A 24325-nucleotide genomic window follows, 5' to 3' on the forward strand; every position below is an offset into this window, starting at 1 on the left:
CACAGCACACAGCCGTTCACATACAAACTGACACAGAGTGCAGCACAACCCCCCCTCCTGCAGCCCACAGCATGCAATACGAGGGATAGGGAGACAGTAACATTGTGAACACAGGGTAAGGTAACACAGTCCCAGACTGACACCCCCCAGACAGACAGGTCCCCACATACATACACTTACCTCTTACATGGCGTGGGGAACCCGCACAGGCGAACAAACCGCTGAACATAAGGCAGGGAGAGTCGCATCTAGGACGCATCAGAAGGTGGGTTGAGAAACCGCACAGCGTCCGGTGAGGTAGCCACCTCACCTGGCATCCCTGCACGGAACAGGGATGGGTCGTTCAGATAACTCAGGAGCGATACCTGACTGAACGCTCGATGGCGGGCTGAGAAACCACTGACCCACAACCTGCGACCAGGGGGGTCAGCCCGAGACGCAGCCCGCATGATCCTCTTCTTCCGAAGAACTAACTAACGCTGATAAAAATAACAGCTAACAAGAAAGAGAGAAAAAACTCAAATAAAATCCAAAGAAAGGAAAGAGCTGAGACAAGGTGTCCCAGCACAGAAACATCCAGCCACTCCTGACAGCTAGACAAATGAAACTGAGTTGGATACAGGAAGTGGAGGGTTATGTACTGAGGGGACCACCCCCTGGGGGTGGGATATGTTAAAAGTCTTTGTACTAACATATTCTATTGCCTAGCTACTCCTACGGATAAGAGGACATAACCCATTGGTGATGAATATGAAGGGGCGGCGACTGTCGGAGGACGTAAGAGAAAAAAGTTTTGCCTATAGTTCTTAGTTTAGAAAATCTAAAATCGCACTAAAATAGTACATATTCCATAATGGGCCGTTGCCAAGTTGCACGGATGTTAACATCCACAGTTGAAAGTAATGCGATTTCCACTGTCATACATTTTGTGCAACTCTGTTGTATCTGTCCACATGTTTAGTCTCTAAAAAACAAACCAATATGAAACCAGCATTCTTCCATCTGAAACTGACAGTAATCGGCATTCTGCTCAGTGAAGACTGAGAACTGAGTCATCAGCAGTCCAATCTCCGTTCTTAAAAGGAATACTAAAGTCGTTTTTTATAGTAAATACAAGAATGTAAAACTTGCATGTAGCTCAGATCCTCCTTCTCGGGTCCCTCGTCAATCCTTCTGTTGTGTCCCCACAGCAAGCAGCTTGCTGTGGGGGCACCTGAGTAGAGCCACAGCTCCCTCTATCCATTCAGACAAGGAGCTGCAGGCCAAGCCCTGCCCCTTTTCTCCATTTATTGGCTGGCTGACAGCAGTGGGAACCAATGGCAGGTGTGGATAGGGTCCCCCAAGGATCTGTCCTGGGACCAATCCTGTTAAATTTATTCATAAATGATCTAGAGGTGGGGATATCTAGCACAATCTTGGCGTTTGCAGATGATACTAAACTAAGTAGGGCAATAGTATCTATACAGGATGTGTAAACCGTACAAGTGGACCTAAACAAAAAAAATGGGGTGGGCAACTACATGGCAGATGAGGTTTAATGTTGAAAAATGTAAGGTAATGCACTTGGGCATCAGAAACAAGAACACAAGCTACTTGCTAGGGGGGGGGGGGGGGGACCTCTGGTTGAATCAAAGATGGAAAAGGATCTGGGGACCCTAGTGGACAACAGGCTTGGCAGTGGCATGCAATGCCAAGCTGCTACAAGCAAAGCCAATAAAACACTGGCATGTATTGAAGGGGATTCACTCCAGAAATAAAGATTATTCTCCCACTCTACAAGACTCTGGTCCTGCCACATCTGGAGTATGCTGTCCAGTTCTGGGCACCGGTCCTCAGGAAGGATGTGCTGGTACTGGAGAGAGAGTACAGAGAAGGGCAACAGAAACAATTAGGGGAATGGAGGATCTAAGCTATGAGGAAAGACAAGCATTATTATTCTCTCTGGAGAAGAGACACTTGAGGGGATAGGATATCAATGTACAAATACTGTACTGGTGACCCTAGCATAAGGAACAAACTCTTCAGAGAAAGGGAATACAATAAGACACGTGGCCAATCACTAAAACTAGAGGAAAAACAGTTTAACCTTAAAATGTAAGGGGTTCTTCACTGTCAGCAGTGGGGATGCGGATCTCTTCCACAAGCAGTCGTATCAGTAGGGAGCATCGATAGTTCCAAAAAAATTATTAGACAGTCACCTTAAAGACCACAACATACAGGGGTATACAGGTTTCGGTTAGCACAGGGCTCGACAAAACCAGGGCGCCAGGTCGCATTTGCGACTAGAATTAGCGACCTGGCGCCTGGGGTGCCCTGCAGAAAGGTGTCCTGTCATTTTTGCACGGACTTCCGTGCACGGACTTCCGCGCCGTCCGAAAATTGAGGCCTCGGCTTTTCGGCCTACTTGAGATGAGAGGCTTCCAATGGGGAACTGGCGCCCTCTTGTGGTGGCCGGGAGTAATGACTGTTGTAATGACTGTTACCATTGCATTGGAAAGGTAACTAATGCCTCGTTTCCACTGAGCGGAACGGTTCAGGTTGGTAGTTTGGAAGGGTTAGAATGGACCGGTCTATTCAGGTGAGCGTTTCCACTGCAAGTCGGGCCACCAGGGACCATGCGGGGTTTACACCAAATGAGGCGTTTGCTTTGCTCTCTCATTTGACGTGAGCATTGATAAGATTCCAGTGATTGGCGGACAGGAAACAATCGCTCAGCCCTAACCGTACCATTTCCTATGGCCCTACATCTGAAGCAGGACCAGGAATGGTGCGGTTTGGTTGTATGGGCCACTTTCATAATGGAAACACTCAAATTAGCATACCGAACCGACCCGAACCGCTCAGTGGAAACGAGGCATAACTGGACAGGGAGATGGTAATGACATTGTTCTCAATGCATTACCATCTCCCCCCCCTCCAGTTTGTTACTTTGGACAGGGAGTGTGGTTATTAATTTAATTTTTTTTAAATGTAAAAAAAAAAAAAAAAAAATTATATCTATCCATCTATCTTTTTTTTCCTCATCGCCATGCCACAGCCGAAGGCCCCTTTCACACGGGCTGTCTGATCAGGTCCGCCTGTCAGTTTTTCAGGCAGACCTGATCGGACCCTTCATTCTCCTCTATGGAGCAGTAATCTGCCGCCATCTCATCCTGTCCGCCAAAAGCAGACTATTTTCTATCCATCCCGTGGATCGGATCAGATGGCATCGGATGGAAAGAGACAGTCTGTTTTCATCCAATTGCACTATAGGAGGAGAGTGGGGTTCTAGTCGTATTTATGTGTAAATTTAGTATCCGTTTTATTAAATAAAGCTTGGTTGTTAGTTTAAAAAAAAAAAAAAAAAAAAAAAAAAACTGGCTCCTAACTTTAGCTGTCTCCTAGATTTCAGGAAAATTTGTCAAGCCCTGGGTTAGCAGCAAACACACATCATAGGATGGAATGATGTTTTTTTTTCAGCCTCACTAATTATGTAACCACTTTTTCCTGGACACAATTTTTTTTGTTCAGTTTCCTTTAGAATTACGTTCAACAATGTAGTGCAAGAGCCTGCCTGTTTGCATACAATTTACAAGCGTTCAGGTTTGACCCCATATTATACAGTTTTAGTAAATATAAAGGAAAGTTGTACAAGAGAATTGTATAAAATTGTATCGTGTGTAGGCAGCTTTAGTCTTCAAAGCGGCAGGAGACAGATGCAGTATCAAATCGATGTTGCATCCACCTAATATTTTTTAAACCCCATACTTCTCTAGTAAACTATTCTGTGCTCAAGAGTTCAGATTTAAAATATATTTTTCTAAAGCCACAAACATCGACTTTGTGCACTACTTTCCAATACATTCTATGGACATGTAGACTGATGAAACTGCACTTCCTGGCAGCAGTGTTAATTTCGTCTAATAAAACCGACTAAAACGTTTTCGGCGACTAAATTAACACAATTTTAGTCGACTAAAATATGACTAAAACAATTCAGACGACTAAAATACAACTAAAACTAAAATGGCATTTTAGTCAAAAGACTACAACTAAAACTAAATCGAAATTCGCTGCCAAAAATTAATACTGGTGCATGCTCAAAGCTTAATATCATAAATAATAACATTCGATTTTTCACTCCAGGACCAGCAGTAGTATATAATGAGTTTGGAAATTGTAGAGAAATGCTTAAATAATGCATTACAAATTACAATTGAACTACACCCATTCGATTATAGATGACTAAAATGGGTTCTAGTCGACTAAAATGTACTGGAGTTTGAGTTTTAGTCGACTAAAATATAAAATGTAAGATGTTTTAGTCGACTAAAATGTACTGGAGTTTTAGTCGACTAAATACGACTAAAACTAAAAACACTTGAAGACTAAAATGGGACTAAAACTAAAATGCCATTATAGTCCTAAGACTAAGACTAAAACTAAATTGAAATTTGCTGCCAAAATTAACACTGCCTGGCAGATTTCTCAGTAGCTAGCAAAAATTCAGTTTTCTAAAGAATGGGTAAAAATTAGAACACTGGCTAGGTTTTTTATTGCTATGTTAAGAGATTTCCCCAGATTTACAAATATAGGGGGCAATGGTTTCACCAGACACGAAGTGAGGTAAAACCGCAACAAAGACATTCTTCCATTAGAATAGCAAAGCGATTGTAGAGTCCCTTTTTTTTTTTTTTTTTTTCCAGTAACCAACATGTTCTACTTGCCCTGCTCTGTTGGTGGATTTGCAGAGCATCCCCAAGCCTTCTCATGTCCCTCTTCTGTGATCCTGGCCATTCCCTCCTGTTCAGTGCCCCCACAGCAAGCTCTGGTGGCACACGAGCAGAGTAACAGCTCCCCGTTTTTGTTCAGACTCGGACCCGCCCCCTCTTCTAAATGGCAAGGGTGGCTGAGACACCCATGGACATCGCTGGACAGCGAAGGACCTCTAGTGTTAGGGGGGGGGCTGCTGCTTAAAAAAGTTTTTTTTCTTAACCTCCCTGGCGGTCTGATTATGTCAGGATTTCTGTGCTAAAAAGCTGTACATTGTTTTGCATGGAAATGTTTTACATTTTAAAAAAACTGACCTTCCCCTGTGATCCCCCACTGTCCTCCAGTTCCCTTCCCTGGGAGCATTGTGAAATAGGGGGGTTGAAACGGCGGTAATTTCAAAAATGCAAATACACTAAATGACATGATACAAAGTTGTGAACCCAACGGATAACACTATCATGCCATTTCACCACAGGATTGCACCTGGTGACTTTTCCAGTGCCCTGGCCTGTGCTTTTCCAGTTCTTTGTGCCTGGAAAATAGAGACCGATCATGGCATCCAAAAAGCTTTTTTGCGCAAAAGCGTTTTTAGACGAACTGGAAAACAGCGACAGCGAAAAAGTGTTACCGGAAGAACTGAGCGATAGCGATATGTGGGAAAAATTTGTCATCCGGTACGGAAAGTGACAGCGACGATTCTGATGTCCCTTTCTGGCACATAGCTCTGTTGGAAATTCTGAAGAATCTTTTGATATACCTTACCAAAATTCCACAAGCTGTGTCAGAATCGTTGCGGTCGTCACTTTCCCTACCTGAGAATTTCCCCACGAATCGTTATCGCTCAGTTCAAGTCATTCCGTTTCGCTGTCGCTGGTTTTCCAGTTCGTCAAAAGTGCTTTTGCGCAAACAAAAACGCTTTTTGCACGCCATGGTCGTTCTCTAAAAGTACAGGCAGGGCACTGGAAAAGTCTCCAGGTGCAATCCTGTGCTGAAATTGCTTGATCCAGTGTAATCCATTAGGATCACAACTTTGTATCATGTCATTTAGTGTATTTACATTTTTTAAATTGCCGCCTGTTTCACCCCACTGCGTTGGAACGCTTGCAGGGAAGGGAACCGGAAGGCAAGTGCCAAGCACAGAGCGGGGAGAGCGAGAACTGCGGGAGGATGGCAGGGGGATTGCAGGAAAGGTGAGTGTGCTTCTGGGGTAATCCCGAGTGTGGCTCAGGGGTTACCGCTTCTGGTACGGAAGCCACACTCGGGAATACCGCCAGGGGGGTTAATGCATTAAGATAAAAACTGACTTTACAACCGGTAAGCTTTTTATTTTTGCACGTACGGCAGTTGAAGATTTTTCCCTCAGTTCCTGTCTGGTAAACCATTTTCAATACTCAAAATACCATTTTGTGACCAATGTCCTGCACTACCTGCTTCGGACAAAGCTCAGTCCTTTTCCCAATTGTGTTCCTATATTGTTAAACGGTCACATTTAAACAGAGGGGAAAATAAATACATTTCAATGCGCATTATGCAGCATGCACCAACAGGATGGCAAAGCTGCCCAGAGGCTAAAGATCACAGTACTGCGCAAACGATTTTGGCAAGTGTGAATAAAAAAAATTTCAAAGCAGACTGGGGTTTCAGATGTCCTGTTCAAGCCCTTTTGAAGCACAAAAGAAAGAAACAGCCAAAGTTGAGGACAGTAAAGTGGTCGGCCCAAAGAAACAATTCATCAGATCAAGACACATTCCCTTCGACCTCGGAAGATGTCCAGCAATGCAAGCAGCACAAAACTGGTGAAATCCAGTGGGATCTAGGTACACCCATCTACTGTCTGGGGAAGTCAGGCCGGAAGTGGTCTTCATGGCAGAATTACAGCCAAAAAGCAATCTCTCCAACGAGAAAATAAGGCTAAACTACTCAACTGTGCAAGAAAACAAACTGGCGTGCAGAAAAATGGCAGCAGGTGCTCTGGATTGAATCACGTTTTGGAATATTTGGCTGTAGCAGGAGGTAGATTGTTTGCCGAAAGGTTGGATAGTGCTACAATGAGTGTCTGCTGGCAACAGTGGCAGATTTTTATCCATGCAGGCATGCGATTGGGGTTTTCCTGCTGCAAAATCAATTTGGGACCAAACACAGCCAAGGTCATAAGAACTATCTTTCGCATAAAGAACAAGGAGTCCTGAAAGTGATGGCTCGGCCCCTACAGAGCCCCGATCTCAAAAAAAGTATGTCTGGATCTACATGGAGCCCCAGGATTTGAGGCAGCCTACATCCAATCTGTGGTTAGTTCTGAGATGTTTGGAACAACCTACCCCCTTCAAAACTGTGCGCAAGCGTACTTTGAAGAATATTATGCCATTTTGAAGGCAAAAGGGTGGTCACACCAAACATTGGATTTGGATATCTCTCCTGTCCATTTATAGTCCCATGTTAACTGCTAAAAATAAACCATTAACACTTTTTCTGAAATCATTCCCAGTTTACAGCATTTTTCCAGACCCGCCTAAGAATTTTGCACAGTAAAAGTTTGACACGTAGTGCTTCAGCACACCAAATTAAAAAAGGTTTTTTTGTTTTTTTAAGAAGAAAAAAAAAAAAAAAAAAAAAAAGTTATACATACCTGCTCTGTGGTTTTGCACAGAGCAGCCCCGATCCTCTTTGGGTTCCCTGCTGGTGGCTCTTGCTCCTCCCCCCTGCTAAGTGCCCCCAATAGCAAGCCTCTTTGCTATGGGGGTATCCGAGCAGGTATGCTCCCAAGATTTACTCCTGTGAAGGGATATTGCCTATTCACAGTTTTGCTCGGCCCCACTGGCTGTGAAAGACGCTGCTCATGCACATCGCTGGATTAGGATCAGTCTCAGGTAAGTATAAGGGGGGTGAAACTGCACCTAGGTTTTTTACCTTCATGCATAGAACGTATTCTGGTAAAAAACCCTTCTGCCTTTAAAACCACTTCACGTTAGGCTTGGGTCCACAGTTAATTGTGCAGCTTGTCTCATCTTCAAATACTAAGCATGCTTCTTTTGGAGACTGCCCCATGAGCTTGAATTTCTAGGCTTCTGTGCTAAAGAAAATTTAGACCAGTGCTTGCATGGATAATGTGTAGCCCCCCCACCCTTTGTGAAATGCACTTTCCTTATTAACCAGACTACTCATTTACTGATCAACAGAAGACTGCATATGGTGGAAAGGTGCTGGGCTACACTAACTAGGCAAATGAGACCCTAGTGGATTTTACAAAGTAGCATACAAGAACCTCAGATTGTAAGAAAGCCCAGGTGGTCAAGGAAGTACTTGGGGGAACAGAGCAGTTAACATTCAGGGGGAATCATTTCCCTCACTCCAACAAAAAACCAGAATAAAAATTGTTCCACTTCAAACATCTCCTAAAGACAGCAGTTTGGAAATCCGAAAATTTAATTTTAATTTTGTAAACATACCTTGCATCATGCTTCGATAAGCAGTATCTGTGATTGCATAAATGTGAGGTGGCATTTCATGTCTCTTTTTGCCTTTGTACATATCCACGATTTCTTCAGAGTAAATTGGCAAATTCCTGTATGGGTTTATTACCACGCAAAATAAACCGGAATAAGTCTAGAGAAAAAAAAAAATAAATAATAAATTTGTAAGACCAGTAAACATCCCCCCAGATTATGTGTTTTCATGATTACCATGAGATGCAAATACGAATGAAAAACAAATTAAGAGCAGTAGAACAGCCATTAGGTAACCCCACATGTGTACTGACTAGGACTGCAGACGACTAGGACTGCAGACGACTAGGACTGCAGACGACTAGGACTGCAGACGACTAGGACTGCAGACGACTAGGACTGCAGACGACTAGGACTGCAGACGACTAGGACTGCAGACGACTAGGACTGCAGACGACTAGGACTGCAGACGACTAGGACTGCAGACGACTAGGACTGCAGACGACTAAAGTAAAGCTGGCCATACAATGCTTGATCTTCTCTTAAGCCCAAGGAGGTGAAAGAAATTGATAGATTCTCCATTCAAGCCAAACAGTACTGCAGATATCTGCATACTGGGACACTACCGAATAATTAGGCCAGAAACCCAGTGAAGATGTAACCCCCCTCCCCCCACCTCAGTTATGGGTGAGAGCAAACTTTCATGCTGAATGAGTTGTCTGCGGGTCCAGAAAAGCCAGCTCCAGGCTTACCAGAACAAGGTTGCTTGGAACCACCCAGGGAAGACTTGAAAGATCTATTCCCCATTTCACCTATCTGTAGTCCCAGAAACCAACACATTTTTATGGAGGAGCCTTCCCTTTCCTAGACTGTGGCAGAATTTTTTTCACCACTACCATGCAGAGGAGCACCGTTCGGACTCAGCAGCTCGCCATGTGTGAAAAGACAAGGACTTACTGCTCAAGGTGGTGTAATTGCCTGATGACTCACACCGGTGCATGCCCCGGCTCGCCTCCGTGAAAACTTGATGAAGGAAAAGGAATTGGCAGCACTCCAGGTTGAGTCAATTCCTTTTCCTTTATCAAGCTCGCCATGTGTGCCAGTCCATATATCCAGGGAGGGAAAAGGAAGGCCGGAGGCCCTGGCACTGTCTGGGCATCTCCAGAGTCGCACTGGACCAAGGGAAACGGCCGCTCTGACAGACTACACAAACATGGCCACCGGCCGCAGACTGAGCAAAGCCAAAGGAAAATGGCTGCTGTGCTGTCGCAGACTACACAAACATGAACGCTGCAAAACGATGGCAGACTGCCACAGGATCTGTTGTGCCCTTTGCACTGGGCCCCCCAGCAAACCCCAGATACTGCACCCCATACTGTCAAGGCAGAACTTGCATCACCCCATGAGCTTTACAGAGGGGAGACACCCGGGGGGTCTCAGATGCACCCTTTGCACTGTGACCCCCACCAGACTCCTGTTCTGGGGAACATTTAAAAGCTCAACTTAGGAATTTAGGATGGGATGAGGGTATCCGCGTCCACCCCACCGAAAGGAGGGAATGTACTAACCTCTCCACGGATGCGGGAATGGCTCCAGACAGAGCCTCTCGCCACCTAAGTGGGGGCTGTCGGCCGGGGGGCACAGTGTTGCGACTTGGACCAGAGCCTGGTCGTATGCGACCCTGTGAGATGATTAACTCGCAGGCCAGCCTCCGTCCATTGAGGCTATGTCACGGCAGACCAAGCGTGTAGCTGCGGTCTGCATGTGCTCGTTGGCCAGACTGGGGAAACACTGGATCTAGATTATCCAAGCCAAGCAGTTGGTTTTCAGTCTTCCAGAAGGAAAGGGAAAAAAAATAAGTAAAAAGATGTATGGAAGGAGGAAAGCAAAAATTGCTAAGACCAAAAGATCCCAGTGGGGAGCCTAGGTATTTACTCCTGACTAGACAGAAAAACGGTATAGCTATAGCAGACCGGGGGTTATTTACCAGATGAGGACAGACCATGGGCGTAGCCAAGTTTTTTTTTTCTGCCCAGTCCTACTCCTGCAGAGAGGGGATATAACCCTATAGTCCTGATTGCTGTGACCATTGATGAACTTGAGCAATTGGAACTTTTCTGACCTAAAATTTTAAAAAACAAAGTGCGAGAAAAAAAAAAAAAAACATCCCACACAACGCAAACTTGCACTGGTAGTAAATAACTGTCAAATTGGGCGGTGCTTGTAGGGCCGACTGGTTGGATTTCTGCCAATTCTCCAGGAATCTGCCAAAACGCAAGCCATATATAGCTCCAGCTGAAGCAGCCAACAGATTTGTTTTCTTCTTTTAACCAGCGGGTTGAACAAGAAAAATGGCTCCATTCCCCCATCCACACAATCGCTGTCGCATCACTTTTTTGTGGCAAGTTTTTGAAGCGGCACCATTCATTTTGAATGGGCTTCCGCCACACAAACACACCCAAGCAGTTCATGCACCAAATTTTGGCAATGAGCCAGGTGCGTTTGGCGTGGAGTGCTTTGTCGCACAACAATGACGGCAGAAATGCTCTGCTTGAAATAATGGCACTGCAAGCGCATCACACGTTTTGTTTCAATTCTGGATTTACAGGAAAAAGCACAAGTTTCTTCCCGTGATTCCAATACGATCAGGTGTGAATGTGGGTCTTAGATAGTGGTGCCTTTTCCGGTTTTATCATGTCTATTGGTGGGAAACTCCCTTGGAGAGACTGACACCAACAGTGTAATCATTTAATTAGGTGAACTTTATCATGAACATCGACTTGGGATTACTAACCAACCCTTGTCCTTTAACCTCCGAGGGTTGTATACTGGTCTTGCACTGGGTTTCAAGTATATCCCCTTCTGGGGCCATATTTGATATGGATCTGCAAGACAGGTATGTAATGGTCTTCAGGGTATCAAAACAGGTATTTTGGAAAGACCTATAGATATTTCAGGTAGAGATTTTGTTTGCTCTGCTACAATATAGCCTTCCTACCCCCTTCTGCTTGCATGTTTGTATTCTGCATATATTTTAGTGATGAAGCAAAAGATATAGGATATCAAAAGCCAGAAATTTGATCAATCCCAAATTACATTTTTTAGCTATCATTTAGTCCCTCACTGAAGTCCATAGTTTATGGATAATTTTCAGCTATAGAATAGAAAATATTTAAAAATTAACAGATGAATATATACTTACATAAATTAGTCCAGAATAATATCTCTCCTTGAGATTGTGAAGGACGGATGCTTCATTTAAACATGTCAACTCTGCCATGTCTTCAACTTTAGAGAACTTTGGAGGGTTCATCTTTTGGATGTCATCTTTATTCACCTTCACCTTTTTTCCATTCTCCGCCAATTCAACAACCGCCTCATCTCCAGCCTCCTCCTTCACAATGGCTGCTTCAAATCCATGCTTTTCTGAGGGTACCCATACTTGTTTTTTTGCTGCCCAATCTGCCTGTGCCAAGGGATTGTTTATTAAATTACGATCCACATAGAGATACTTTTCTACATCTTTTTGCGCCATGGTTTTTCAGGACAGTGGACCTGCATTAAAAAAAAAAAAAAAAAAAAACACATTTAGAACCTTTAGATTTTTATTGCAGTGAACACAAATGCAAATATATTGTCAATACAGTTCTTGTATATCTTAAATTTTTGATGGAACTCGCATGCTTAGTCTTTTCTAACTGTAGACAATCAAGATGTGTAGAATTACCAGTAGAGGGTTATCAGTAAAGGGACCAATTCAATAACTGCCTCTCTTTCCAATTGAAGCCAACACTGGAGGGAAATATGGAATCTGCTACTGAGCGCTCTCCCAACCACCACTAAGCTTCCTTGGCATTAGTCAGGGAGGATAAAAATCAATGATTTTTTTTAAAAAAAAAAAAAAAAAAAAAAAAAATTAATAAGTCAGATTTTTATCCAATTTTAATAAAATGCTTGGAGTAAAAAAAATCTAAAAATATAGTTTTCAAGATACATAAATATATTCAGCATGAAATGGAGCTTAGTTATGCAGCATGAGGCTGTATAGTCTGAAATATTTACATTTTTGGTAAACTCATTTAATGAATCCAAGCTCTGCAAGCTAAGATAACTTGCACTGCATTGATGCATTCACACAATTTCACAGTAACTGTGATAAAACAAAGTTCAAGAATATTGCTTTATCCAATGGTTTTGCACATTATGTTCACTACAAACTGCATGACTGACTTGGTCCTGATATCACTGTTTTACTAACCTGACAGCTTATTTCAAATAGGAAACCTTCATTTTGTTTGCAAATATTAAAGATACGAACTCTCAGCAAAAATAAGTCCTTACATTTAAAGAGCACCTGTCATTTCAGATCCATCGTGGCAGCGCGTGTTAACGGGCATCTACTCACTTGCTGCCACATCAGTAGACATCCTATTGTGAATAGGACGATCAGTAAGTCAGCAGCAGGTCGGAGGAGCTGCTGCACGACAGTTGCGCTTTAAAGAAGGATTTTAATCAAATTCACACTGGCATTAGTACTTTAACCCACTTCCGAACAGCCCACCGTGTATTTAGGTCGGTACTTTGATGTTAAATACTAGTGTAATGGCAGCAGATCGCTGCCATAAACCCAGAGGTCCTCTTTCGCATAAAAGTGGCCCCAGCAGCAGATCACAGGATCACTTTCATGAGCAGTGGGAGAGGTGCCCACCCCCCTCCCGTCACTTCCCGGTCATTTTCCCCACTTACCAGAGCAGTCAGTAGTCGGGGGGGGGGGGGGGGGAATAAATAAATAGATCCGGTCCTCTGATGTACTGGCCAGGAAGTCAAGTGAGGGCAAGATGGCCTTGGGGGACCGTCATACTTCACCTCCTCCCAACGGCCTAAAAAGAGAGGGGGGGGCGGGGAGTCCTTTTTAAGTGTAGATGTGAGATCTGGGGTCTTTTTAATCCCAGATCTCACATTAAAGACCTGTCCTGCTTATTTCTATTAAAAGGGATGTTTCTATTTCTTGTAATAGGAAAAAAAAAAAAAAAAGAGTTAAAGCGCCCTGTCCCTCTGAGCTTACACACAGAAGTGAACGTGTTCAAACCCCACGTGAGGTATCGCCACGATCATTAGCGAGAGCAATAATTCTAGCCCTAAACTTGTAGGAAGTTTTTAAAGCGTCGCCTATGGAGATTAACGTTTTGTCGCCATTCCACGAATGTGCGCAATTTTGAAGCATGACATGTTCAGTATAAATTTACCCGGCGAACTTTTCTCAATATAGAAAAATTAAAGTAAAGTATGTTTGTAAAGACTGCTGCATAAATACGGTGTGACCAAGTATTGCATTGATCTCCATTGTATTCCAATGTTTATATAACTAGAAACTAGTCTATGCTAATTCTAGAATGTTTGGGGGGTTCCAAGTAATTTTATAGCAAAAAATACAGGATTTTGACTTGTAAACAAGTGTCAGAAATAGGCCTGGCCCTTAAGTGGTTAATTACCAATCTATAAAAAACGTGGGTTAGAAAATTAGTGCTTGTTTTGGAAGATACTGGTAAAAAAAACTATCAGGACAGTTTGAGCATCTTGCCTACCATGTACTCCTGGGTATTTTGGAATTCCCCTGTAATGATCCTCAACTGGAAACTGCAGTGCACAGAACCCAGTATTTGGCCAGCACAGCACTGATTATACTCTCCACCTGCCACTAGTAGATGGAAAAAGTTAACTCGGCTCCAATTTAAAAGCCTGACCTATATCAACCCACAATCGCAGCACTTACATTATCTGTCTAGAATGGTTAGATGACCCTACACTTGCATCCTCCATTTGGTTTTGAACATTCTTCAGCTCCTCGCATACTAGCAGCAGTGATCTGCAGGAGATGGCATACCATTCAGGTGTACTTTATCGCCATGCAGGCACCTTAATATATGCTATGCCTGTAATAAACCAAGGACGGCATTTCCAATCCATTGGTTATCATAAGCCAGCCACACTTTGTTCAATTTTTCACATTTTTTTTTGTAAACCACAACACACCAAACACAGAAGCACGATGCTCTTCTGGAATTTCCTAATGATAAAAGGCAGGCAAAACTGATCTCCATGCGTGTACCAGCATGACAGTCAGATAACTAGCATGTTCAGAATAAGTAGCTTGAAATGACAGCCTTCATATTAACAGGATTTCCTTAACAGCTTCTCAGATAAATCAACCACATAAGCCCATAGTGAAGAGTTTTTAACAAGTCTGCCCTTAGACTTGTATTCAAGAAGGTGCAAAAAAGGACCTCCATCACATAGGAACTGAACAACATTAAAGACCTGTGTACATAATGGACCATTTTTTTTTTTTTTGAATGACCACCAAGAGCAAGGTTTTGTGCTAAACACATGTTTTAACCAGGTGGCAATTTTAAAACTTCCAGTAACTGTCATTCATGAATAAATAGAATCCCTACAGCACCAGTCAAGTGATGTTGCCCAAAGAGAAAATAGAGGCGCCTCTAAATGTAGACTTTATAAACACATTTATTAATAAAAATAAGCACTCACATCTGTAACAAAGTGCTCATGAGAAAATGGACCCTTTTGCCTCTTTTTCTGCTGTGAAGGAGCGCGGCTGCCTTCCCCCGGCATTACACATGCTCGGAAAAGCGTCGCACTTTCATGACATCATCTCTATCCGACGGTGAACCAAGCCTCGCTTCCACTGACGGACTATGAGCTTCTTTGCTGTTTCCAGCTCCGCCGTTACCGTCGGCCACAGCGAGCGAGGAGGGCTCAGTCTCAGTAGGACGGCTGCACAGACCGGATGATCACGTCTACCACCCATCTCAGAACCATTGGAATGGGTTTTTTCTCATGAGCATTTTGTTACAGAGAAAAGCCCCCAGATCTCCCTCCTTTGGACAAACTCTCAATTTCAAGCACCACTGTGCATACATATCCCATCCAGGCATTTCTGATGCGGATGCATGATGGCCCAGAGTGTGCTTGAAGTCTCTCCTGGGAGTGCACAAGGGCCCCTCTATTGGACCATGCAAGGCAATAGAGCCACCCAGGAAGAGGAAACCTATGGTGGGGGACCTGCAGACCAGATCTTTAAGGCAGGCAAGCTTGTTGAGAAATCACTTTCAAAAAACCACCCACTAGCAACCCTGGCCGTGACCATCGTAATGGCAATGGATTTGCATAGCATTTATTCCTGGAATCCATCTGCTCTTAGTTTAGGTATGCAGGCAGGAGTGTGTTTAGCTGAGAACCACTCCTGAAGTCTCCTGGGATGTAGGACATCATTTGTAATGAGAAACTGATGGAGAGAAAAAAAAAAAAAAAAGAAAAGAAGTGGAATACAAGTAAATATGATATACTTTGATCCATTTACTAATGCTAGCAGCATTATCAATAGTCAATGTTGATTGGAAGAGTGAAGTTTCACTTAAAGTGGAAGTAAACCCCCCACCCTCCCCAAAAAAAACACACCACAACCTGTAAAGACAAGGGCATAATATGAGCTAGTATGCATCGCATATTAGCTCATTATCAAATACTAACCTTAAAAACGAAGCCCTCGCAGTGATGCCCGCTTGTTTGCGTCCTCCGGCCATCTGATTGGCCGGAGGCGAGATTACATCACTCCCGCCGTTCACGGCATTGGGCTCTGAAGGAACGGCACACAGGTGGCCATTCCTTCAGAGCGCATGCGCCGATGTCATCGGCTGCATGCACTGTAAATATCTCCTAAACGGTGCATGTTTAGGAGATATTTATAGCACCTATAGGTAAGTGTCAAAGTGGGTTTACAACCACTTTAAGGTGGTTGTAAACTTACGTTGACATTTACCTATAGGTAAGCCTTCTATATTAAGCCTTACCTATAGGTGCTATAAATATCTCCTAAACATGCACCATTTAGGAGATATTTACAGTGCATGCAGTCGATGCAGTCATTGGCGCATGCGCTATGAAGGAACGGCCACCCGTGCCGTTCCTTCAAAGCCCAGTGCCGTGAACGGCGGCTCCTGCGCCCATGCGCGGGAGTGATGTAATTGCGCCTTCGGCCAATCAGATGGCCGGAGGACACGATCCAGGAAGCAGGATGGCCGAACATGTTGGCCATCCTGTCGCAAACTGCAGGGGCTTCGTTTTTAGGCAAGTACTTCATAATGAGCTAGTATGGGATGCATACTAGCTCATTATGCCTTTGTCTTTACAGGTTTTTTTTTTTTTCACATTTTTTTCCAGCCAGTTTACTTCCTCTTTAAGAAGCCACAATGTAGTGCCAAGGTATGCTTCTGTAATTAAAATTTGGGGGTTAACCCTTTAACCACATTCTCTTCCCCATCAACAAAAATAGAACAAATTTAGGGCAACATGCACTGTGTGATCGCATACAGGAAGTAGATTTTATAAATTCTAGTCTCCATTTTATGCACCTCTTCCATCTGAAGTACCTGGTTGAGACTGCCAGTCGCCCTCGCCAAATGTTCTAAACGTACAAAAAAAAAAAAAAGCCAGTTTATTGCTGAACATCCCTTGTGACAGCATGGGCAAAAGAGTCTTTTATCAAAAAGATCCGAGGTCTAGGCAAGTAGACGAAACCCCAGGGGGTTTAAACTTCATACATGCGGTTGTCACTTCGTAGATGTGTGGATAGTCTCTACACACACTTTGTGGTTGATTAGCTGCTTATTTTACATGATTGTATTAAAATTATTATTAATTTGTACTTCCATTTTGTGTGCACATGCCTAAAAAAGGTCCATAATCTCAGCCAAATTGTACACTATTTTAAAGTATCGGATGGGGCACCCAGCTAGATCAGACTTCTAGAATAACTCTTAGGACACCATGGAAAAACCCCTGATCCAACCCCAGGGATGCAATTTACGAGCCAAATCTTGAACAAATGGCTGCAGCAAGGCCAAAGTGCAATGTTTAATTCACAGTCCAATCTACTTTACAACCATAAAAGTAAAAATGCAGTTTAAAAATTCAAATTTGTGCTGGAGAAAATACATAAAACACACCACACACAATTCTTTGGCAAATATTTCAACACTTGGCAATCTGACAGTCACATATTAACTGTGTTACAGCATTTCCGGCATCTGCCTATAAGTGAAGCATAGCTGAAATTTCCTTTTTTGGTGATAGCAAGAGAAGGCCATGCCTTTCAAACTAGAAACAAAAGATAAAACCTCATTTGCATACAAATGTTTACCCCCTTCTTTGAAACCACATAGTGACTTTGTATATAATTAGACAAGTGTGTGGAAACTGTAGCAAACAGCTTTTCACAGATGCTGAAACTTGCACTCCACTGGATACACATAAAATCTGATCTCAAGGTGTGCAAACTTTCAGGAAAAAGCAACAAGCCTGTTAAAATGCCATCATGTAATGACCAAATTTCAAACGATAAATCGTTCAATGGACATAAATGAATTCAGTTTGTCACATAAACCTAGTGCAAACAGGTCGGCCGAGAAACACATTAACCTTTCAATTTATCGTTCGTTTATCGATCGGCCGCCAGATTTTCAAAACTTTTCTTGCTTCGATTTTTCAGCTCTGAAAAGTTGAACTATTTTCTATTTGTGCCCATTAACTGGAGGAAAAAAAAACAGACGATTGGACCAAATGAGATTTTCGAACGATTTTTTGGCAGGTGTATGGCCAGCATTAGGTTCATTAACAGACGCAGTCCTCTGATCCATATCAGTAGGGTAATACCACCACCACGTACAGGAGTAGGACACTAGGAAGAAAGAATTTCTGGCTACGCCTATAGGCAGTCCCTGGGGGTATACCCTCTCTTCCTGCACAGGATGTCAGTTTTGTATCAAAGCAGTGTCAGAAAAGCACACCAACCCACTCAAAAAATTAGAGGGGCGGGTACTGCGTCCCGTCAATGAACCTAAGCGAAAAGGATTTTACGGTAAGTCCATTGACGGAAAAAAAAAAAAAAAAAAGCCCCAAGGCCAACCAGGCAACAGGACACATCAGAACACATCAGATGAGGTCCATCTAAAAAACTGAAAAAAAAACACCCTCAAGGCTGGCCAAGCCTGAAAAACCTTGCGGGCCAAAGGAGGCATCAACAGATGCCATCACATCCACCTTATAAAATTTGGTAAGGGTGTGAACAGACCAAGTCGCCGCCTTGCACACCCGAAGCACAGACACCTGATGGCAAAAGGCACAGGAAGCACTAAGCACCCAAGTAGAGTGCACCTTGACAGGGAAAGGTGGAACCTGACCCTTAATGGAATAAGCCTGCACCACTGTGTCTGATCCATCTAAAAATAGTCGCAGCAGATGCAGGCAGCCCTTTCTTCGGGCCATTTGTGAGCACAAAGAGCAAGTCAGACTTGCTAAAAGACCTCGGTAGACACCAAATACACCCTGATCGCCGAACATCCAGGCTATGCAGAGCAAATTCCTTAGGATGTTTAGGCTTAGAGCCCAAGGTAGGTAACACTATGTCCTCATTCAGGTGAAAACTGGAAACCACCTTCGGCAGGAAAGACGGATCCGGCTCAAGAACCACCTTGTCCTTGTAAACCACCAGATCGGGAGGGCAGGACAGTGCCACCAGTTCCAACAACCTGAGCGCAGAAGTGATAGCCACCACCAAGAAAGCCACCTTTTGAGAGAAGTTAAGTAGAGGGACCTCCCGAATATATTCTCAAAGGGAGGCCTCTGGAGAACCGACAGCACCAAATTAAGATCCCATGGCGGTAGTGGAGGCCGCACTGGAGGTACCAAGTGTCGCACCCCCTTGATGACACTATGCACCAGGGAATGGATGGCCAATGGCCTCTGGAGTAAAATAGCTAAGGCCGAGACCTGACCCTTGATAGTACTCAAGGCCAACTTTTGATCAACTCCCCTTTGAAGGAAAGCCAAGACCAAGTCACTGAATAGGAGCGAGGGTGGGTCCCAAGGGACTCGCACCACACAATGTACAACTTCCACATATGATAAATCTTCCTGGAAGTCGCCTTCTTTGCTTTTAGCAGAGTGGGAATCACTGAAGCAGATCAACCCCTGTCCTTCAGTACCTGGCTTTCAACAGCCAAGCTGTCAAAGCCAGCGACTGTAAAGCAGGCTGGAAGATTGGCCTCTGAGAAAGCAGATCCACCCTGAGGGGAAGTCTCCACGGGGCATCTGCAACAAACCTGACCAGGTCGGCGTACCAAGCACGAGGCCAGTCCGGAGCCAAAAGAATGACCGGAATCCCTTCTGCCTCTATCCTGCGAAGAAGTCTAGGCAGCAACTTGAGAGGAGGAAAGGCATACATGAGCCGGTACTGGCCCCAGGGGGCCACCAGTGCATCTGCCAGTGGGTCCCAGGAGCGGGCCACAAACCCATGTACCTTCCCGTTGATTCAAGATGCCAACAGATCAATGTTCGGAGAGCCGCAATGAAGGCACAGCTGTTGAAAAACCACCGGATGCAGGGACCACTCCCTGCATCCAAAGCTTGGCGGCTGAGGTAATCCGCCTTCCAAATTTCCACTCCTGGAATGTGGACCGGAGAATGTCTGCCACTTCCAAGGCCGCAAGGACACTCTTGGTGGCCCCTTGGTGATGGATGTAAGCCACGGCCATGGCATTGTCCAATTGAATGCGCACTGGACAACCCTCCAGACGGTCGGTCCAGTGAGTCAGGCAAAGCCGGATCGATCTCAGCTCCAGGACATTGATCGGCAATCGAGATTTCTCCAAGGACCAGACTCCCTGAGAGGAGTCCAGATTGAGGACTCCGGGACACAAGCTTCCAGGACCGCTGAAATCACATCAGTGGACAGGTGAGATCTGGATGGCCCTGCGGCCTCCGTGAGGGGGTCAGGTGGGGGACATGGTCTGAGGGGTTGGTCCATGTTGCACTAATAGAACCCGCCAGCAAACAGAAAAGAAAAGTTTGTATGAAAAAAGGAACTTCCCCACTGCGCCCCCTGGAGGTCAGGCCCGCGCTACAGACCCCCGCAGAGAGGGAGGGGGAAAGGGAGAGAATAAGCCCCCAGCAACTCACTGTCCTTGGAATGCAGCAATCTGATCAGGGAGGTCTGCTCGTGTCAGAGGTGGCTCATGAAAAGAAAGTGAGCCGAGAGCTTCCTGGGCGGAAGGGAGGGGCTCCTCCCCTGAAAAAATGCCTCCAGGCACACCCGCGGGCCTTCCCAGCAAAAAAATCTACTGCAAAATGGCCGAAAAATACCCTCCACCCCCAAGATGGCCACCGCCATAACTGCAGACAAGGCTACAACAAAATGGCGGCCCATAGGGCAAAAGCACCCAACAGGGACCCCCCCCCCCTCTGCAAGCCCTACTATACCATCCAGCCCAAACGGGGGGGGGGGGTCACAACAGGACAGAGGGAAACCCTGGAGTGAGGGTCCGACCATCCCAGGGAGAAGGCCCGCATCCACCCCAAAATCCACCAGGGAAGGGGAGGGGGGAGAACGTGTACTCACCATACTAGAAACACAGGCGGGCACCATCTCATGACAGGACCCCATGCCACCGGAGTAGGGGGGGGGGGGTGTCGGCCAAACAGTAACGCTGCAACATAAGCCTAGACCCTGTTGAGTGCGTCCTGGCGAGACGTTTAACTCACTGGGCCAATCGCCGTCCAGTGGGACTGTCGCGGCCGACCCAGTGCGGAGCTAATGCCTGCACACGCTCGATGGCCAAACTGGGGTGACCACTGGATATGGGGGTCCAGTCTGTCGCCCAGCCCGGCATAACTGCTTGAAGAGCTCACAGGAAAAACGTGGAGGGAAAAAAAAAAATCTACATAAAAAAATATTACTTTTATGCCAGGACCAAAGATCCCAGCAAGGAACTAGGTCCTTACTCCTGACTTGGCAGATTAAAGGGGACATCCTATGCAGGAATAGAGGGTATACCCCCAGGGACTGCCTATAGGCGTATCCAGAAATTCTGCCTAGTGTCCTACTCCTGTAGGGGGCGGTATTACCCTACTGATATGCATCAGAGGACTACGTCCGTCAATGAACAGACATTTATAGTTTTTTTTTTTTAACAGAAAAGTTTTGATATAAAACAAGAGATCAGATACAACCATCAAGGTACATTATCCAAAAACAGACCAGTCTAAACAAAAATTGGGTGCACAGAGTTTGGTATGGTATGCAAGCATCAGGAACGAACGCAGTATATCATAAAAAAGTGGCAAACATGAGCAAAACTAAGCAGTAGCCAGGTCCCAAACCCACAGATACTCTGGGTCCCCTAGGGAGGAGCGGGTGCAGGGCCAGGGAAGGGGGTACCACAACAGTGGCACGCCCCCCCCCCCCATTCCCCCAGGGGAGTTCAAATTGGCACATTGCCCAGAAAACAGACAGTAGTAGATCAGCATCCTCGCCACCAAGGTAAGCCCCGAGAATCTACATCTGCAAGGACCTGGCCCCAAGCCACGGATCTTATATCTTCCCAAACTTTTGGGGGCATTGACGTCCCATATAGGTCAGTTTATATAACGGAAGAGCTGAGTCCACCAACGCACGCCACTGGGCGACCGTGGGGGAAGCAGATCCCCTAGAAATGTATATGTTTAATGTAAAACTCACAATGATAGAAATGGTCGAAGAAACAGATTTACTTTAGAAACAATTTTAAGGTATATATACACACACACACACACACACACCTCTAAACTTGCATGCCTATAGGAATTGCTGGCTATGCAATCCAAGAGCTATGCAAGAGCAGAAAAAAAAAAAAAAAAAAAACACACAACCTGAAATCAATCTTTCACTTCCACCGTACAGAATCTCATCTCTACCTTTTAATCCATGTGAAGTTTTGAAGCTGCATTCTTTAGATTCCCGTGTGCCTTGTTAAATGAAGCATACATTTTTTCCACAAACACTGAAGTATCACTAAGGCTTTAAGGAAAAACTGCTGGCAGAAACATGGGCAGCTTTTTCTGACCCCCCACTTGAAAATGCTTTCTGCCTGGCATTCATACTGATACTTTTGAGATACTGACCTGACCCAAGCATAATCAGGAATGCGGTCTTCACATTGTTCTTGCTACATGTCAGTGACTCAAGTACCTGCTTTTCCAAAGTCATTTGTAGCATGCTTTTTTCTGTTCAGTACATCATTTCTTTCCATATGAAACTTTTAACCCAAGTGGTAAGCAAGAGACAGCGTACATTTTGTTTCTGCCTAGCTTAATTTAAAACAGCTTTAAAAGGTGTATTTCTTTACCAAAAAACTGTCTATGCAGGCAAGATGTGCCTGTAGGTAGAACTGCATCTTTGATTAAAGCTGTAGGCCATTTATATACCTCAGGAAGCCTGAGCCATGAGAGATGGCAACATCCTAGCAACAAGGCAGGATGAGCTATTGCCAAGACACTCCCAGCTCCCTTTTCCACATGTCGCAGTAGCTCTGAGCTCAGCAATGTTGCAACAGAGGAGAGAGTAGACCACACAAGCATGGGGTTTTGAGAGCTTACCACACAAGCATGGGGTTTTGAGAGCTTACTCATGCGATGAGGGTGAGCAGTAACGGCTGGGTGTCTTAACATCCTAGCAACAAGGCAGGTTGGGATGATGCCATCTCTGAGTTAGTCATGCTTCAGGAGGAAAATAAATGGCATTATCCACGTCACAGCTACAGTTTGTCTTTACCTCCAGCCAGCATGCCGATGTGGCATACAGGAGTATCATTCCAACACCCCACTTCACTTTCTTGCACCCATTCTCCCATCTTGTGTTCCCCCGCTTTTCATTAAAGCATAAAATTACACAAATACACTAGCTTTCTGATATTTGGATTTGTGGTGGCATCCATTGTCAAATGTGGACAAGTCTTTGAAGGTTTGGAGAAATTTCCCACAGCCACCCAGGCAACTTACCACAAACGACTATGCAAGAACTAGGCGATTCTTCACGAGTCTTTTTATATTGACTACACAACCATAGTTTATCCTATTTTGCAAACAAATTTACCCTTTTTCATGAGTACTCGCAATGGATGGAATCAACTTGGACCGACTCCACTTGCTCAGCAGGGATTGCTCCATTGATAGCAAAGAAACAAAAAAGGGCGCACCGACCTAGCGCATTATCCTCAATAGAAGGCTTTATTAAAGTAACATTAAAAAATGGCTACTCACAGACGTAGATAAAATAAATCATATCAAGCTCAATTGCTCAAACGTCCGGGTGTAGTCCATACAATCGTTCATAACTGATGAGTTGACGGCTGACTCTGAGGAAGAGGCTGGGCCTCGAAACGCGTCAGCCGTCAACTCATCAGTTATGAACGATTGTATGGACTACACCCGGACGTTTGAGCAATTGAGCTTGATATGATTTATTTTATCTACGTCTGTGAGTAGCCATTTTTTAATGTTACTTTAATAAAGCCTTCTATTGAGGATAATGCGCTAGGTCGGTGCGCCCTTTTTTGTTTCTTTGCTTTCAGTACCGGTGGACTACCCCAGTCCGTTATGGGCAGCAAGACCTAAGCCATCTAAGAAGCCAGTTGTGAGTCCCGGGAGGAGTGTGGTCGAGGGGCCTGGATACCAAGCGCAGGAGGAGGGTGGTCACACCTTATTGTTTATTGCTCCATTGATCCCTGTAGAGCAGGCGGATGACAGGTCCAAGTCCTGCTCTCCTCTATAGGGAGATCGGATGAAAAAGGACCTCCTAATCTTTGCATCAGTGGCATTGCTAATGTCATGCGAACTAAAAGGTGAATTTTTCCTTGAAAGATAGCCAAGAAATATTCTTGGATGAATCGGCAGGATCCCAGGAATGTAGCTGAAAAGCTCTTCACAAGAAACTTATATAAACCCCAAGGAAGGAGACACTTTGATGCTTGCACCTGTCCACCACAGCAGTGCAAAGCGGCAGACATTCAACATTAAAAGATCATACGTTGAACCCATTTGGTGCTTGGGATGTTCAGGCAGATTACTGGAGCATCGTCTGTGGGACTAAGCCATTGGGTAACAAAACCTCTTCCAAAATTGAAAAGCTGTCATTCTTCAGGAGTTCAGGATGTCACAGGGTGTTTTCCAGTTCTTGTAGAGGAATGACAATTAGTGATAAAGCGGTAGTATACTCATTTTTGTGACTTACCTACAGG

The 24325-nt window shown here is 44.6% G+C and overlaps 1 protein-coding gene across 1 annotated transcript in view; it reads right to left on the reverse strand.

The window, feature by feature from the left end:
- MYH9 (myosin heavy chain 9) overlaps positions 1 to 24325 on the reverse strand; it is a 215191-nt gene that overhangs the window by 165124 nt on the left and 25742 nt on the right. Inside the window, exons 2-3 of the mRNA XM_082266538.1 lie at positions 11398 to 11750; positions 8199 to 8355 (exon numbers count right to left, since the gene is read on the reverse strand). Coding sequence (XP_082122664.1) covers positions 8199 to 8355; positions 11398 to 11730 — 490 coding nt within the window. The 5' untranslated portion in view covers positions 11731 to 11750. The remainder of the gene's footprint in view (positions 1 to 8198; positions 8356 to 11397; positions 11751 to 24325) is intronic.

This window comes from Pelophylax lessonae (genome assembly GCF_965119305.1).
Source record: "Pelophylax lessonae genome assembly, chromosome: 8".
Taxonomy (NCBI): domain Eukaryota; kingdom Metazoa; phylum Chordata; class Amphibia; order Anura; family Ranidae; genus Pelophylax; species Pelophylax lessonae.